The sequence below is a fragment of the Mesoplodon bidens genome (genome assembly GCF_964165515.1).
Source record: "Mesoplodon bidens genome assembly, chromosome: 5".
NCBI classification, from domain to species: Eukaryota; Metazoa; Chordata; class Mammalia; order Artiodactyla; family Ziphiidae; genus Mesoplodon; species Mesoplodon bidens.
In genome coordinates, this window is record NC_138161.1 from 95,510,574 (window position 1) to 95,527,455 (window position 16,882).

General features: G+C 38.4%; 1 protein-coding gene across 2 annotated transcripts in view; it reads left to right on the plus strand.

Annotated features, from left to right (window-relative positions):
• The first annotated feature begins 1,478 nt into the window (after positions 1-1,478).
• Positions 1,479-16,882, plus strand: part of MFN1 (mitofusin 1) — a 34,245-nt gene continuing 18,841 nt past the window's right edge. Inside the window, exons 1-10 of one of the 2 annotated variants that reach the window (XM_081234561.1) lie at positions 1,479-1,580; positions 2,071-2,204; positions 3,071-3,186; positions 5,828-5,963; positions 7,193-7,355; positions 9,957-10,081; positions 11,404-11,512; positions 12,893-13,000; positions 16,035-16,188; positions 16,300-16,367. In XM_081234561.1, the coding sequence (XP_081090687.1) occupies positions 3,075-3,186; positions 5,828-5,963; positions 7,193-7,355; positions 9,957-10,081; positions 11,404-11,512; positions 12,893-13,000; positions 16,035-16,188; positions 16,300-16,367 (975 nt within the window). In that variant the 5' untranslated portion in view covers positions 1,479-1,580; positions 2,071-2,204; positions 3,071-3,074. The remainder of the gene's footprint in view (positions 1,581-2,070; positions 2,205-3,070; positions 3,187-5,827; positions 5,964-7,192; positions 7,356-9,956; positions 10,082-11,403; positions 11,513-12,892; positions 13,001-16,034; positions 16,189-16,299; positions 16,368-16,882) is intronic. The other variant, XM_081234562.1, reaches the window with a different exon arrangement.

The following is a 16,882-nucleotide window of genomic DNA, read 5'->3' on the forward strand; positions in this document are numbered from 1 at the left end:
AGGCAAACCATGGACTAAAGAAAGTATTTATAATACATGTGTTAGGTTTAATAGTATCTCCCAAAAATATGTCTCCAAGTCCTAACTCTTGATACCTGGTGAATACGATCTTACTTGGAAATAGGGCCTTTGAAGATGTAATTAAGTTAAGGATTTTGAGATGAGATCATCCTGGATTTAGGATCCAGGATCCAAATCCCCATGCTGGATCTAGTGACCGGTGTCCATATAAAAGGACGGAGAAAGAGAGTCAAGACAAAGAGACACAGGGGAGAAGCCCATGTGAAGATGCACGAGAAGATAGAGGCAGAGGTTGGTGCCATGTAGCCTCAAGCCAGGGAATGCCTCTAGCCACCAGAAACTGGAAGAGGCAAGGGAAGGAACCTCCCCCTAGAAACTCCAGAGAGAGCTCAGCCCTGCTGACACTTAGATTGTAGACATCTGGCCTCTGTAACTGTGAGAGAATAAATTTTTTGTTGTTAAAAAACAAACAAACATTAGGGCAAGCCATCAGTAAGGGCAGAATGGACATTCTTGCCCAGGAACTGACACTGCAGTCCACAGGCAGAATTCCTTTATTAGGGAAACCTCGGTTCTGCTCTTAAAGTCTTTTAACTGATTGGATCAAGCACACCCAGATTACCCAAACTAATCTCTTCTACATAGAGTCAACTGATTATAGATATTAATCACAAATACTTTCCCAGTAATACCTAGATTAGTGTTTGGTTGAATAACTGGGTACTAGAGCCTACCCACAAAGTAGGTATTATTAGTACTCTGATTTTGTAGATGAGGCCAGAAAGATGAAGTGGCATCACTTGCAAAACTGTATCTCACTTGCCAACTCTAGAAAGAAATCCCAGGAGTTTCCTCTGACCCATGTGCAGACCAGCAGCAGCAGCAATCCACGGATGTTAGAAATGCACACTCTGACCTAAAGAATCAGAATCTGCAGTTTAACAAGATCCTTAAGTCCACAATTCCCAAGTACAAAATTTGAGAAGCAGTTGCCAAGGATACATCAATTTTCTAAGTCTCACTTCTAATTCAACACACACACACACCGCTGTACTCCAAGCTCAGGAAGTGAATCACACAAGAACAGAGGGTAGTGGCCAAAAGGTTTTCCTTTATTGCTGCTGGCCGAGTAAGCAGGAATCCTTGTCTGACACCCTAACTCCACCTCATCTCATCTCACCCCTCCTCCTTTTAGCTCTCCCTCACTAAACGAGCCACTGACAGCTAGCTACGCCTAGGCTGGGCAGAGCTTTGGAAACTTTGAAGGGAGAGGGAGGCGATGCAGAAGTTGGGGGTGAAAGGAAAAGCATTCTTCTGGTTGCACTGCCTGCTCACAACAATTCCTTGCCTTCTGCCCTTAAGAAAAATGGCGCTCGGAGTAGATCACTTCCGTTTACGGAGGCAAACCAAATCGGGAAGGGCAAGAGACCGGAAGTGACCGCCTTCTTGCTTCTCCTCCCGCCGCCTCCCAGTCTCCCAGCCTCTCTTGGGAGAATGAGGCGGCTTGAGGGCTGTGGCTGAGGTGCGGTTGCTGGGTGACAAGTCGGAGCCAGGACAGGGTGAGTGCCCGTAGCCTCGGCCGCGGGCCGGTTCACTTTGCTCGGGTGACCTTCGTCCTGCCGGGGGCAGGGGGCGGGGAGTCGTGAGTGGGGCGCTCTGTGACGAGGCGCCGCCGCGGTCCTGCGGAAAAGAAGGGAGCTGCTGCGGTTGCTAGTAGGGCTGGTGGCCGGGTTAGGCCCGCGAGCCCGGGGTACCGGTAGCCGCGGCCGGCGCAAGCGGGCCGGGGGTGGGGTCTGGCTCCGAGCCCTGCGGGCGGGGCGCCAGCGCCTGGTGTGGAGGACGGGGAAGGCCTTTCTCCAAGGTCGGCGTTCACCACCAGCTGAACCGAGTTGTTACCCCCACCGTGCTTTCCCGCTTGTCCCCTTTGGTCTGTCATTTCCTGACGCTTTGGAAGGCTCAGCCTTCTTTATGGTCCCTCTGCTGCATTTGACACACATGCATACCAGGATTAGACTGGTGTGTGATCGTTTTTGTTTGGTGTCTTTTCAGGAGAAGCTGCCACCAAAACTTATTTTTCTTAACTTACACACCTTGAAGTTCTTGGTACTTTGGCTGGAAACGTTAATACTCGCTTTAAGACTTGCCTCCTTATTTGTTGCGATGAGAACTACTTCTTTCTAAACGTTAGTATTGTATTATGATCTTGGAATTTTATTTCCTCATTCTGCATATCCACCTCCACCCACCTAGAGGTCCAGGTTGAAAAACTTAATAACTTAGTTACGGTTCGTGAACTTGGCTTCATGTCACTCGCTGCCGTGTTCCCTCATGTAGTTAAGAGTCACATGCAGGGCTTCCCTGGTGGCGCAGTGGTTGAGAGTTCGCCTGCCGATGCAGGGGACACGGGTTCGTGCCCCGGTCCGGGAAGATCCCACATGCCGCGGAGCAGCTGGGCCCGGTAAGCCATGGCCGCCGAGCCTGTGCGTCCGGAGCCTGTGCTCCGCAACGGGAGAGGCCACAGCAGGGAGAGGCCCAAAAAGAGTCACATGCAATCATAATTTGGCCAGTTTCATCATCAGCAAAGGGAACTAAAGTAGAAATTGCAATCAAGATTTTGGCCAATAGAATTCAGTGGAATATCACCCAAAAGTAGTCTTTAATTGTCTGACTAAAACACTTCTCCCCCAGGGACTTCCCTTGTGGTCCAGTGGTTAGGAATCCGTCCTGCAATGCGGGGTGACGCAGGTTCAATCTATCCCTGGCTGGGGAACTAGGATCCCACATGCCATGGGGTAACTAAGCCCGTGCTCCACAACTAGAGAGCCCGTGTGCCCCAACTATAGAGCCCACGCACTCTGGACCCCACCCCGCGCCGCACCTGACGCAGCCAAAAAGTGAATATATAAATAAAACACTTCTTCCCCCCAGAAATATATCTAAAAGTTTGGAAGTTTGTTTCGTTGGGGAGTTAATGTTGCTGGAAGTGTTGTTAACTCACATGTCTTCATCATCCAGTTTAATTTGTACTTTTCTAACTTTTTATTTTCAGCATAATGGCAGAAACTGCTTCTCCACTGAAGCACTTTGTGCTGGCTAAGAAGACAATTACAGCAATCTTTGACCAGTTACTGGAGTTTGTTACTGAAGGATCACATTTTGTTGAAGGTTAGCTCCTCTAAGTTTTATAAATAATTACTTTTGAAAATATATAAAGGTGCTTTATTCTTTCAGTCTTGGTTACTGAACACATACAGGGGATTGTGCTCTATGAGAGATACCATAAAAAATAAAACCCATTTCTGCCCTCCAAAGGAGGAAGATTGAATTATATTAATAGCAACTAAGAAGTGCATATGTGAGGTCCTATTCTAAGCACTTTATTTTATTAATAACTCATTTAATCCTCACATCAACACTGAGGCGGATATTAATCACACTCATTTTAAAAATGAAGGAACTAAGGCACAGAGAAGGTAAGCAGCTTACCAAAGATCACGCAGCTAGTAAATGCCCAGACTGAAAGTCAGGCAGCCCGCATTTAGCCATTTATACTTATCACCCCCATCAACTCAGCAGTTAAGCCAAGATCTGAGACCTATCTTATCTTCTCAAATGAGGCTGGGATGCAGTGGGAAAAGGGAAAAAGGAGTTTTCTTAAACAGTGTAACTGTTCAAACAAAGGTAGTGAGAATGTCATACTGGGAAATACTACTTTAGAGATAATTGTTGACCTTCAAGCGTACAGTGAAAAGGGAGGGATTCTGTAAACTCCTGTGACAGTGGGAAAACATTTGGTAGGTTGGTAGAATCAAACTTTTTTCCTTTTCCCTCCTAATTCTCTTTCACCAGATTTTGAGTTTCTTGAGAGTAGGGATCCTGCCTTATTTTGTCCGTATTACCAGATCTGACACAAGTTTTGCGTTGAATGAGGAAAAAAATACTGGTTCAGAATCTTAGTTTTCAATGTGGAAAGAATTTGAGCTGGCATGGTGACTTTTGAATAATACTTTATTCTAAAAAAGTTGATGGGAAGTGAAAATGAAGTTAAATGTAACATCTTCTGTGTATTGAGCATGTAATAGATGCTAGGAGCTATAAACTCTAGGAGCTAGTGAATTCAGCTTTAGAATCTGAATTCATTGTTAACTGTTATTGGTGGGTATCAAGCCAGTAGACAACCAAACCACAGATCGGGAGAAGGAAGGATTTATTACTTGCAGCAGGTAAGGAGAACACGGGATCTTTCCCAAAGCAGTGTGTCCCCAAACAGCAAAATTGGGGAAGTTTTAAGCTAAGGGTACATGTGTATTCATGAAGGGGCTTGAGCAGAGGAGAATTCAGCATAGAATTGGAGCAAAGATCAACAGAGTCCAGGTTCTTAGTTGACTGAAGTCAGGAGGGTCAACATCATCATTCAGTTCTCCACCTGGGTGGGGACTTTAGTTCCTGCAGAACTCAAAGATAGATAGATAGATAGATAGATAGATAGATAGATAGATAGATATACACACGCGTGCACACACACACACACATATATATGTATGTTTCTTGAGGAGGAACTGGGACTCTCCTTTATCACTCACTATTGTTTGGCTGCCTTTTCTCTTTTGCTGCATTCCTTTGTTCCCTTAAGATCATCGATTACTGAGACCTGTTCAAGGGCGAGTATTGTGGCCAGGCTTAGATCACAAAATGGCTTAGGCCAGAATGGATTCTCTTAAGTCAAGAAAACCATTTCTGGTTCTCTTTCTCCGGGGACCCCATAACCTATCTGCTTACATTACTGGTTCTAAAACCTCAGAAAAAAATGTTGCAAAAAAGAGGCAAAGCAAGTAAATCAGGAAGCACATAGAAGGCAAGAATGAAATGAAAAACAAAGATGAATGTAATGGTATTTAAGCCAGTCTTGCCTTTATTCACCAAATTGCACATATTTTATCAATGTACTTGAAAAGTATGGTGAGATGTGAAGCTTAAGTTTAATTAGATGGTCACTCAGTAAGTTGTGTCAGTATTTGTCTCTAATTAGGACCATTCAGATAGCCAAATGAATCTTCATGTTTTCACCTTCAAAATGAGATGATAAAAATGTAAAAATATATATTCCTGAAATATAAACAAAACTGAGATACTTTCCTACTTTTCAAATCGTTGCTTTCCCAGCTACCGCCATCTCTGGACGAAGAGAGATTGGGACTGGGGTAGGCAGTTACTCCCAAACCTGACAGGAGTGGGTTACAGTCTGCAATTCTCTTTTCATTCATGTTCAAGGAGCTGTCTTGCTCCACCCCTGTGGGAAGCAGACAAGAAGCAGTAAGATAGCAAGGTATTACCTAGCTTGAAGACCTCCTTGAACCATATCTTTATTTTGGGGAGACTACCCATTCACACCTCACTCTTAGCATGTGAATCCCTCTTCTCAGTTCAAGATTTGAAGCTCCTGTCAAGATGGAATAATAATAGGTGGATATTAGGTTCTAGTTTTGCTGTTCAGAAATGCTTTTTTGTCTTAGGTGGGTATTTTGTATCTAGATGAATAGAGACCTAGATGAATAATAAGTACCCTTTTGACTGGACCCCTGTAATTTTTAATAATTTTGAAATTCTTTTGGGCAGTATTCTTATGACCCATTGCAACGAGGCACTCACCTTTTACCAAATATTCAGATACCATGTTATTTTTATTTTCAAATATCATGTTAATATAGAACAAACCCCAAATATATGCATATCTTAAGTATTCTGTTTTATAATTAACTTAATATTCACCTATATTACTTTCTCTAATACCATTTCAATTTTACAGCAACATACAAGAATCCAGAACTTGACCGAGTAGCTACTGAGGATGATCTGATAGAAATACAGAGGTATAAAAATAAGCTTTCCATCATTGGTGAGGTGCTGTCTCGGAGACACATGAAAGTGGCATTTTTTGGCAGGTAATCCTATATTATTTCTTCTCAAGGGTAGTTTCCAGATACTAGCTTTTCTTATCCGCAGCTTTGTTGCTGACGTTGCAGCAAGTGATATTCTTCGCCCTTTTCTTCACAACAGTTTCTGCCTGTATTAAATGTTAAAAGCTATTAGCATGTAAAAGAACTTGTTCATTTTAGCTCCTGGTATAAAATAAAGCTTTATGAAGGTCAATCATATTTTTATTTTTTAAGGATGCTCATCTCTAAGAATTGGCTTCTTAGCCAGCTATAAGAATAGAAAAACAGATAAGTATAATTTGTGACTTACTCTTTTTAAGTTTCTATTGATTATCAGGTGTGCCTTCCAAAAGGATTTTCAGCTCCATGATTCCCAGAGGGAGAAAAAGAAGTGCCGTTCCTTAATGAAACTTCTGGAGTGGTAGAATGATTTCTGCCACAGCTCATACATTAATTTAAGGACCATTTGTTAACTACCTATGTACCAGTCACTCTGTTAGGTACTAGAGATGCAAAGAGAAATGACGAGGCCCCCACTTGGTTGTTCAGATATCATGTGCTGTTCACCAATAGAAGCATTTATTTAGTCACTAACCTCGTAGGCCTTCTAAGCTATTTCCCATCTTTGGGCTTTAGCACTTGGAATTTCCTATGCCTAGAATTCTCTTTGCCTTGTTGTATGTCTGACTCCTTCTCACTCTTCAAATCTCATCCTAAATGTTACTACAGCAGAAACCTTTCCGGACCACTCTAAGTTATTCCTTCTCAGTTATTCTCTGCTAAAGCACCCTGTTTATGTCCTTGAAAACTTTTCTCAAAGCTCTGTATTTGTTTGTTTTTTGTTTTATGTTGTTATCTGCTTCTTCCACTTGACCATATTCTCAAGGCCTTAAACAGTCTAGTATGAAGTAGGTCCATGAAAGAGGCCCTACCCCAGGTTAGGGTGGTATAGGAGTGGGAGGGAAGAGACCTCCTGGAGAAGTGATGACTCAGTTGTCCTGCTTGAGAAGAAGAAATAGGAATGAGCTTTGCATGTGAAAAAGGTCCAGCCCAGATTTAAGATGGGATGTTAGACCACATCTTGTGATGGGAAGAGTGGGCTGTGATTTCAGATTGTAATCTGGTGAAATTTGTTTTACAAAATTTGCATTCTAAAAAAGTTGGCCTTTGACCCAGTGAAAGAACAAAGTTTTTACTGTTATGTTTTGTCATGATTTTGTGTATTCATTCTTCAGGACAAGCAGTGGGAAGAGCTCTGTTATCAATGCCATGTTGTGGGATAAAGTCCTCCCTAGTGGAATTGGCCATACAACCAATTGCTTCCTGAGTGTTGAAGGAACGGATGGAGATAAAGCCTATCTCATGACAGAAGGGTCAGATGAAAAAAAGAATGTGAAGGTATAGTGTTTGATCTTTAGCAACATAATGTACCTGAAATAATGTCCTTAACTTGTTCTTTTAAAAAATTTTTACAAGATATCTGCATTGCTAGAGATGGAAGAACCATTAGTATTTCTGTTCATAGCTTTTAAAACCATCACTAATATTTTGAATTTTCTAAAATTCTTTTGCTTCAGAGCTAAGTTACTGGAAGAATAAAACCTGTCCTCACCTAAATGAAAGTAAATTAGAATTAAAAGTTTATAAAATTTTTAAAATAGTGTTCCTGGTGAAAAGAACATTATTGAAGTGTGTTGTTGCTGTTTAATCTCAAATCTTGTCTTCCTAAAGAAAACTTTGTTTAAAAAATTGGACTCTGGAATCTGTTTTTGACACATCTGTGCCTTTAGAAATCGTTTTTGCCTTTGGAATATTTGGTAAGCATATTCATTAGTAAATGTTATAGCTTTACCAGATAAAGGCCAGTGGTAGTTCCCTACCTTTCATAAATTTCTTAAGGAATTCAGGGGCACTAGATTTTTTTCAGCCAAACAAAAATAAAAAGCAATTAGGATGCAAGATGTTTACTCTGGAATGAAAGCAATTGGTAAAAGACACTGCTTCTCGCTATACTCGCTTTCTCTTAAGTTGTAAGATTTCTCCCACAAATGCAAAAGTTCAGTGTGTGAAGATCCATGCTATTTTAGTTTTGGCTAAACTGTAGGTGAACTCATAGGTCTAGTCCTCCTTCTGTGAGTTTGCTGTTTGATCAGAGAAAGTAACTCAATCTGTCTAATACCCTTCAGATTACTTACAAACAATAAATAAGATGATAGTTATGAAAATATTTTTAAGCCATACAAATGAAGGAATCACTTATTTTATAATCAAGATAAGTAGCAGACACTATTCTAAATACTTTTAATAACTCAAACCTCACCACAACTCTTGTCAGGTGGGTGCTTTTATTATTTTAATTTTATAGGTAAGGTATTAGGATTTTTTTTTTAATTAAATTTATTTATTTATTTTTGACTGCATTGGGTCTTCGTTGCTACGCACGGGCTTCCTCTACTTGCGGCAAGCGGGTGTTACCCTTCGTTGCAGCGCGCTGGTTTCTCATTGCGGTAGCTTCTCTTGTTGTGGAGCACAGGCTCTAGGCATGTGGGCTTCAGTAGTTGTGGCGCACGGGCCCAGCTGCTCTGCGTCACGTGGGATCCTCCCGGACCAGGGCTTGAACCCGCGTCCCCTGCATTGACAGGTGGATTCCTAACCACTGTGCCACCAGGGAAGCCCAGGTATCAGGATTTTAATACAAGTTTATAATTCTATCAAAAAGTTTATGAAAGCAAGCAGAAAAACCCCTACCTAACATTGTCTACTGTGGAGATTCACTTCAAGCCTGTTCAGGACTATTGTGCCCATTTGAAAATAGATGTTTCCCTTTAAAATTTCATACAAGTCACAAAAGAACCATCGAGGTATGTGTACTGATGCCCTTTCCTTGATTATTAATTTTGTCTTAAGCCCTTTGTACTTAATTGTATGTTTAACACATACATGAAAGGTAATGAACTAATGTATGTCAGAAGTCATCTTGAGAAATAGAAATATTTTAGGAAATTTAAGTGGAAAGAGAAGACACAGTCATTGATTTAAAGCAGGCTTGTGTGAATAAATAACTGCCTAGTGATGTTCCTTTATTTTTCCCCCGTTATTACTAAGCAATAAACTCATTTTAGAAGAGTCAGAAAATACAATTAGACAAAAAGAGAAGAAACTCCAAAACTCTTACACTTCCAAAATTCTTTGGTATAGAGTTAAATTGGTGTTTCTCTGTATTTTTAAAACAAAATTGTTTTATATCATATATGCTATTTTCTTTCTTTGTTAATAATTTTATTTATTTATTATTTATTTGGCTGCACTGGGTCTTCATTGCTACACGTGGCCTTTCTTTAGTTGCAAGGAGCAGGGACTACTCTTCGTTGCAGTGTGCGGGCTTCTCATTGCGATGGCTTCTCTTGTGGAGCACGGGCTCTAGGCACACAGGCGGGCCAATAGTTGTGGCATGCAGGCTCAGTAGTTGTGGCTCATGGGCTCTAGAGCGCAGACTCAATAGTTGTGGTGCACGGGCTTAGTTGCTCCGCAGCATGTGGGATCTTCCCGGACCAGGGATTGAACCCATGTGCCCTGCATTGGCAGGTGGATTCTTAACCACTGCACCACCAGCGAAGTCCCATATATGCTATTTTCTGATTTGCTTTTTTTCTCTTAATATATTGTGAATTTCTTTTCATACATACAATATCAATTTCAGGGGTTGCATGGGATTCATTGCCAGAGTTCCATTTTTTGGACATTTAGAATGTTTCCAGCCCAGATTATCGTTATAGAAAGGTATGAGTAAACTGTTTCAAGGCCTTATTTTTTTTCTTACTTGGTAATTTTAAACCTCAGGTTTCTCAGGATTGCTCAGATGGTTTTATTTCAAAAGATTTAAAGTTCTGCTTTTTCTACATGTTTTGCAAAAATAAATGTACCGAATCATAATATTTTAAATTTTTATTGAATTTTGTTACAAGTAGAGTTTTATTTTTTCTTTCCTTCCCACTTTAGACAGTTAATCAGCTGGCCCATGCCCTTCATATGGACAAAGACTTGAAAGCTGGCTGTCTTGTACATGTGTTTTGGCCAAAGGCAAAATGTGCCCTCTTGAGAGATGACCTGGTTTTGGTGGATAGGTAAAATTACATATGAATTGTTTTCTACATACGTATTTGTATTTTTTTTTTAGAAATGCTGCTTGCTTTTAGCATGTAGTATGTAAAAATTTTAAATGTTCAATTGCTTAAAAAAATGTTCAATTGCTGCTTTGTTCTCATTTGCTAGATTGTAATGGAATAGATAAGTTATTATTTTTTTGTTTTTTAATGGTTTCATAAAAGTGCCAATTTATCAGTTTAATTCTATTACAGGAAATTTCAAGAATTGTCACTTTTTTCTCTAGACTGACTTTGTAGTTTGGATAATTGGTTGGGCCTTAGAGATTGTCTCATTCTAGATACCTAGATAGATAACTCTAAATAGGTATTATTTTTAATCAGTAATTATTCTTGAGACTTAGTTTACCAAAATCACCACTGGACAGTTCATACAGCTTTTCATTGTTCAAGAATTAATCGAATGCTTTTGTAATTTATTCGGGCTCTTCTGATTAACCTGCATTTAATATGTTTTTTCAAAAATCATCCTACTACACTGGTGCTTAATAAAATGGTAATGCCTATCTCTTTAGCATAGTCCTTAACCAAAAAAAGTAGTTAAATGATTTTTTAAAATTGTGGTGTGCTCTTTTGTTTTCTTCAGTTAAAATTTCAGTGTTCTATGGAAATCTTTATTTTTTTGGTTGAGGGTCTTCCCTTTTGATTGAAAGCGAGTTTCAAGTAATCAACAGAAATAGTTCAGATGAGAGAAGGTGCTTGGGAAATTTAAATATTTGGTTTAAATATAATATTAACTAATTAATTTTTCTTTATTTCATGGCCAGATTGTATCCATGACCCCAACCTGTTAACTTGCCTATTTGTCACAGGACATATCAAGTCAATGTATAGACAGTTGGACTATACTTTTTATAGTATAGATTGTATATTAGCCTAGGTTTTATTTTCTGTTTTTCCATTGCTTATTTCCAGTCTTCCAAAGCATAAAGATTTAAAAGATTAAAATAGTGAACATGTTACTTGCTTTGTCAAAAATCACGAAATTTTCTCTCTTTAGTAAATAAACTTTTTTTTAGCATTTGTTAAGTTGTTGATTGGACAGGCTCTGGGGGTTGTCAGCAGAATAGAAGTATATAAAGCACAGATTCTCAGCTTTCCACAACTGCTGTCTTATAGCTGAGAAAGTAATTTAAATCTCCTAGGCTTCAGACTGATAACTGGTAGAAATCCTATCCTTTAGACTTCAACTAATTCTTAAAAGTTTAAAAAAATTATCTCTCTGTAATCTAAATTTTCTTTTTAAAGAATATATAATACAATTCTTATTTTATTCCCATTAGTCCAGGTACAGATGTCACTACAGAGCTGGATAGCTGGATTGATAAGTTTTGCTTAGATGCTGATGTCTTCGTTTTGGTTGCAAACTCTGAATCAACTCTAATGAATACGGTAGGGTCTAATGATTATTTTGTTTGAATGATAGGAAATGAAATGATGTCTGTTTTAATTCTGAAAAGTGAAGGAAGTCCAAGTCATGGATTAGAAAGAATCTCTAATATCAGAGGTGAACGAAGGGGTTTGTGTTTCTGTGGGATTGGAAGGGCTGATTCTGGTTTGATGGCTCTAGCTTCTAGTGAATATTGGAGTTCACGGTGTGATACATGTGTGTTGTTGACATTCACTGTGGTTATTTACAAGTTTCTGAAGGAATAGGCATCAGAATTGTTAGGCTGTTGGCTTAAGTCTTTTGAATAAAGTATAACACTCCCACCTCACCTCCCTATCTGGCAGGCAAGGCTTTTCATACTTTGAGTTTTGTCAGCCTTTTCCGGCTTTATCTGTGTGCACTGTAGGTTTCAGCTTACCTGTGTACACTGTAAGCTGCTGTCAAACATAGAAGATTATTTATCCAGAATGTCTAGAGCCAGACTTATTTCAAATAACTTTCCAGAGTTTCAATATCTAATATCTAAAACTATTGTATAATCTTAAAAAAATGTTATTCATCAGAAGCATATAAATGGCCAAACACCATTAAAACCTAGGTGTTACCAGCAAGACCTGTTTTGTCACTGTGTTATTAGTGTTTATATGGCCCAATCTATATCACATAAACCGTGTTGCTGTGACAACACTGACAGTTGTTTACAACCTGATGGTATAAAAAATAGGGAAATGTTTAAAATCTGTTTTAGAGTAACTACATTATTTAGGTGTTGGATAAACAAACTTTGATACACATCCTGACTTTGGTACCTTTGTTTATGTTATTCTTTGTGCACAGTTCTTCCCCCTCCCAATTTTTCATCCTTCAAAAAGCCCTGTTGTCAGTACTTTTCAAGCCCTTCTTTATCACCACTTCCTTCTTTATGGGGCATTTCCTAATTTCAATTGGATATTTATACTATTTATGGCATATACCTTTATTGTTTATTATGATGTGTTGTACATGTGTCTTACATTATTATTTACTTAGTCTAAATCTTCAAAAAGATTTGAGGTAGCTTTTTGAAAATATGGACTGTCATATCTAGCAGTATCTTTTATGTCATGCGTATAGTAGAAACAGATAAATATTGGTTAAATTGAATTTCAAAAAAAGACTGATGGGAGGAGTAGGAAAATCTTAACTTTTGCTTTCTTATATCTTCGTTTTGTCATCTTTGAAAGTTTAATACTCAGAGTGCTTTGGGATCCTTTATCAGTGGGTGTTCATCACTGTTCTTAAATGGTTCAAACTTTGAGATTCAAATAAAGTTTCAAGTATAAAGGTAAAAATAAAGGAGCTTTAAAAAGTAAACATACTGTTGGATATTTCATGTTTTTCAGGAAAAACAGTTTTTTCACAAGGTAAATGAGCGACTTTCCAAGCCTAATATTTTTATTCTGAATAATCGTTGGGATGCCTCTGCATCAGAGCCAGAATATATGGAAGATGTAAGTTATTTTTTTCTTTAAGTTTTGAAATACAGTCGTGTACATTGCTATCTGAAGAAACAATACGCCTCATAGAATAGAGAACATCATAAGCAGCTATTCTCTTGAGAAGAATATAGTTACAGAAAACCTGAAGTGGATATGTGATAGAGACAGAGTATTAAGCTACTTTGAAGGAAAGCTATGTTATAAAAGTACTATCTAGTCATTTTAGATCTTGAAATGTCCTTCTGTTTCTTTGTTGTTGTTTTTTTAATATTTATTTATTTGTTTGGTTGTGCTGGGTCTTAGTCGCAGGCAGGCAGGCTCCTTAGTTGCAGCTCGCCGATCTAGTTTCCTGACCAGGGATCGAACCCAGGCCCTCTGCATTGGGAGGGCGAAGTCTTAACCACTGCACCACCAGGGAAGTCCCCTGTTTTTTTTAATTCTCTATTTAAGTATAACATGACAGAAAAGTGTACAAATCATAAGTGTCCAGCTCAGTTAATTTACAAATTTGACACCTGTGTAAGGATCCAGATCAAGAAGGATCCGGATCAAGAAGCAGAACATTCCAGCACCCCAGTATCCCCCATTTCCAGCCTCTGTCCTCCAACCCACGAATAACCACTTACCATGTTTTCTGATACCCTAGATTAATTTTTCTGGTTGTTCAACTTTATGTAATGGGATCACATAGTATCTACTTCTGTGTCAGGTTTTTTGCTCAACATTACATTTGTGGTATGTATGCATACTGTTGTGCATAGCTGAAGTGCATTGCTGTGTGGTATTTCATCCTATGAATAACAATTGATCTGTTCATTCTGATAGTTATGGGCATTTGGATAAATTTCCTGTTTTTAGCTATCATGAATAATGCTGCTATGCATATTCTTTTTTATTTATTTATTTTTTGGCTGTGTTGGGTCTTGTTGTGGTGCATGGGCTTCTCTCTAGTTGTGGTGTGCGAGGTCTGTAGTTGTGGCACGTGGGCTTAGTTGCCCTGTGGCATGTGAGTTCCTAGTTCCCTGACCAGGGATTGAACCAGCATCCCCTGTGTTGCAAGACAGATTCTTAACCACTGGGCCACCAGAGAGGTCCCTGTGCATATTCTTGTATATGTCTTTTTGGTGCACATTGGTGTATATTTCTGCTGAGTATATATCAGTGGTTCTCAATGTAAGTGGCTGCGCGATTTTGGCCCCCAGGGAATATTTTGGTTGCCACAATTGAGGGTGTGTGCTACTGGCATCTAGTTGGTAGAGGCTAGTGATGCTGTTAAGCATCCTATAACACAGAACAGCTCCTGCCCCCAAACCAAAGATTTATCTGACTCAAAATGTCAATAACACAGGAATCAGTAATCCATGGGTATAATCTAGGAGTAGAATTGCTGGATTACAGATTAAGAATATGCTGGGGGTTTATTGTTTGTCTTTTGGCCTCACCACGTGGCTTACCAGGATCTTAGTTCCCTGACCAGGGATTGAACTCGCCCCCTTGGCAGTGAAAACAAAAGAGTCCTAACCACTGAACTATCAGGGAATTCCCAAGAATATGCTGTTTTAATAAATACAGCCCAAGTGTTTTCTGAAGTGCTCATACCAGTTTATATTCCTACCACCAGACTGAGAGTTCCACGTGATTTATATCCTTGCCAACACTTAGTATTTTTTGTTTTTTTCATTTTAGTCATGCTGGTGGTTTTAGAAACTTCATTTTAAAAAGGGTAGAGAATCTGATATTTGGTCTACAAATAATATTTAATTTGCTTGATACTACTTTTTCTGATTTTAATAGTAGTATGTGTTTATTATTTAAAAAAACTTAGAAAATACATTAAAAAATAAAATTGACACTATCCCATCACTATTCACATGTTAGATTATTTGCTTTCATTCTTCCCCTCACCCCCCAAATTGAAATTTTGCTTAATATGACGATTTATATCCTGTTGTTATTAACTCTTGCTTTATAATCATACTCTTTCAAATTGGGGTCTCATTTAACCATCAGAGAATTAGGAAATATCACCCACAAATTGTTCTTCTCCATTCCTATTTATCTTAATTTTATTAAGTCTTAACATGGAGATCTCTTATCATAGCCATAATGCTAAAGGCTGGTACTAAACCCTAACTAACTTCTAATCCTTCTTCCTAATTTAGATACCCAAGTGCTATTGTTAAACCTAATGTTAGAGCTCCAATCCCTAGCTAATGCATTCTCCCCAATTTTAATTCCAGGTAGTTTTTTTTTTTAATATTTATTTTTATTTATGTATTTAGGCTGCGCTGGGTCTTATTTGCAGCATGTGGGATCTTCGTTCCAGCATGTGGGAGCTTTTAGTTGCAACATGCAGGCTTCTTAGTTGTGGCCTGCTAACTTTAGTTGCGGCATGCATGTGGGATCTAGTTCCCCAATCAGGGATTGAACCCGGGCCCCGTGCATAGGGAGTGTGAAGTCTTACCCAGTGGACCACCAGGGAAGTCCCCCCAGTGTTTTTTAGAAGAAAAATATACCATCTGTGTTCTGATTTCAAAATAAAAATAACTTCATTATAGCAAATTTATTGTAGCACTTAATTTCTGATTTTAAAGGTATTAATAGCTTCACTGTAGAAAATTTGGAAAATAAAAGCTTAAGGAAGAAATTAAAATGCCACCTAGTTTTGTGGGTATTGCCTGCATGCCACGTATTAATTTACATAAATATGTGTACACATCATATATCCTTAATACAGAATTAGGAACCTTTCCCCATGTCATTAAACACTAATGTTTGTCTACAGTATGTTTCTTAATGGTTGTGTAGTATTTGATGGTCCATCAGAATTTTAAATGTTCAAGGAAGAATCATTAAGTTAAGAGGAAGATTTCCTGTCAGCAAGTATCAAACTTCATTTATTAGAATTTTTGGATTTGTTACGTATAAGGCAACTGTTACCATATCATATAATAATAATATCACTATAAGTGAAGTTTAGTATAGGCCGGTAACTGTTATATTTGTTTAATTATTCGAATTCTTTTAATACCCTGTTTTTCTCTAGGTACGCAGACAGCACATGGAAAGATGCCTACATTTCTTGGTGGAGGAGCTCAAAGTTGTGGATCCTTTAGAAGCACGGAGTCGTATCTTTTTTGTTTCTGCAAAGGAAGTTCTTAGTGCTAGAAAGCACAAAGCCCAGGGGATGCCAGAAGGTGGTATGTATTCATTATTTCATCCTTTTGAAATACAAATAGATTATAAAAATAGCATGCTAGAAATCTTATCTTGCTATATACTAGGTTTTAAAATCTTCACCTATATTACAGGTGGGGCACTTGGAGAAGGATTTCAGGCAAGACTGCAGGAGTTTCAGAATTTTGAACAAATCTTTGAGGTAGGAATTTTGTGAATGTACTGACTAATGTAAAACCATAGCATTGTTTGGAGAGTGATCATAATCTTCTGTTTTCACTACTTACCTTTGTCAATAATCTTTGGTGTTATTTAGTGTAGTTTCTGACACAGCAAGTAAAACGAGGAAAGTTGGAAGAAAGAAAGTCCCTGCAAAATGGATGATCCATAAGAATGGAAAATTAAAGATTGTAATTTCTTCCTATTCTTTTTCTTTAATGTATTTGTATTTAAATGAGACACTAGTTTCTAATATTTTGTTGCTTAGTGGGTAAAATATTCTATATTCAATAGTCAGGCACAAGATTAAAGAAATGTAATTGCTGTTGGAATGGATAATAGAGCAAAATGAAGATTTTTTTTCTTTTGATAGAACATAGTTAATGTCATTGGACAAAAGTTAATTACATTTCTAAACTGTATTGTCACCTGTTAATTCTCTGTGTTTTATGCCAAATGTCCTGAACAAACGAATACAAAAATAATTAAGGTATAGGT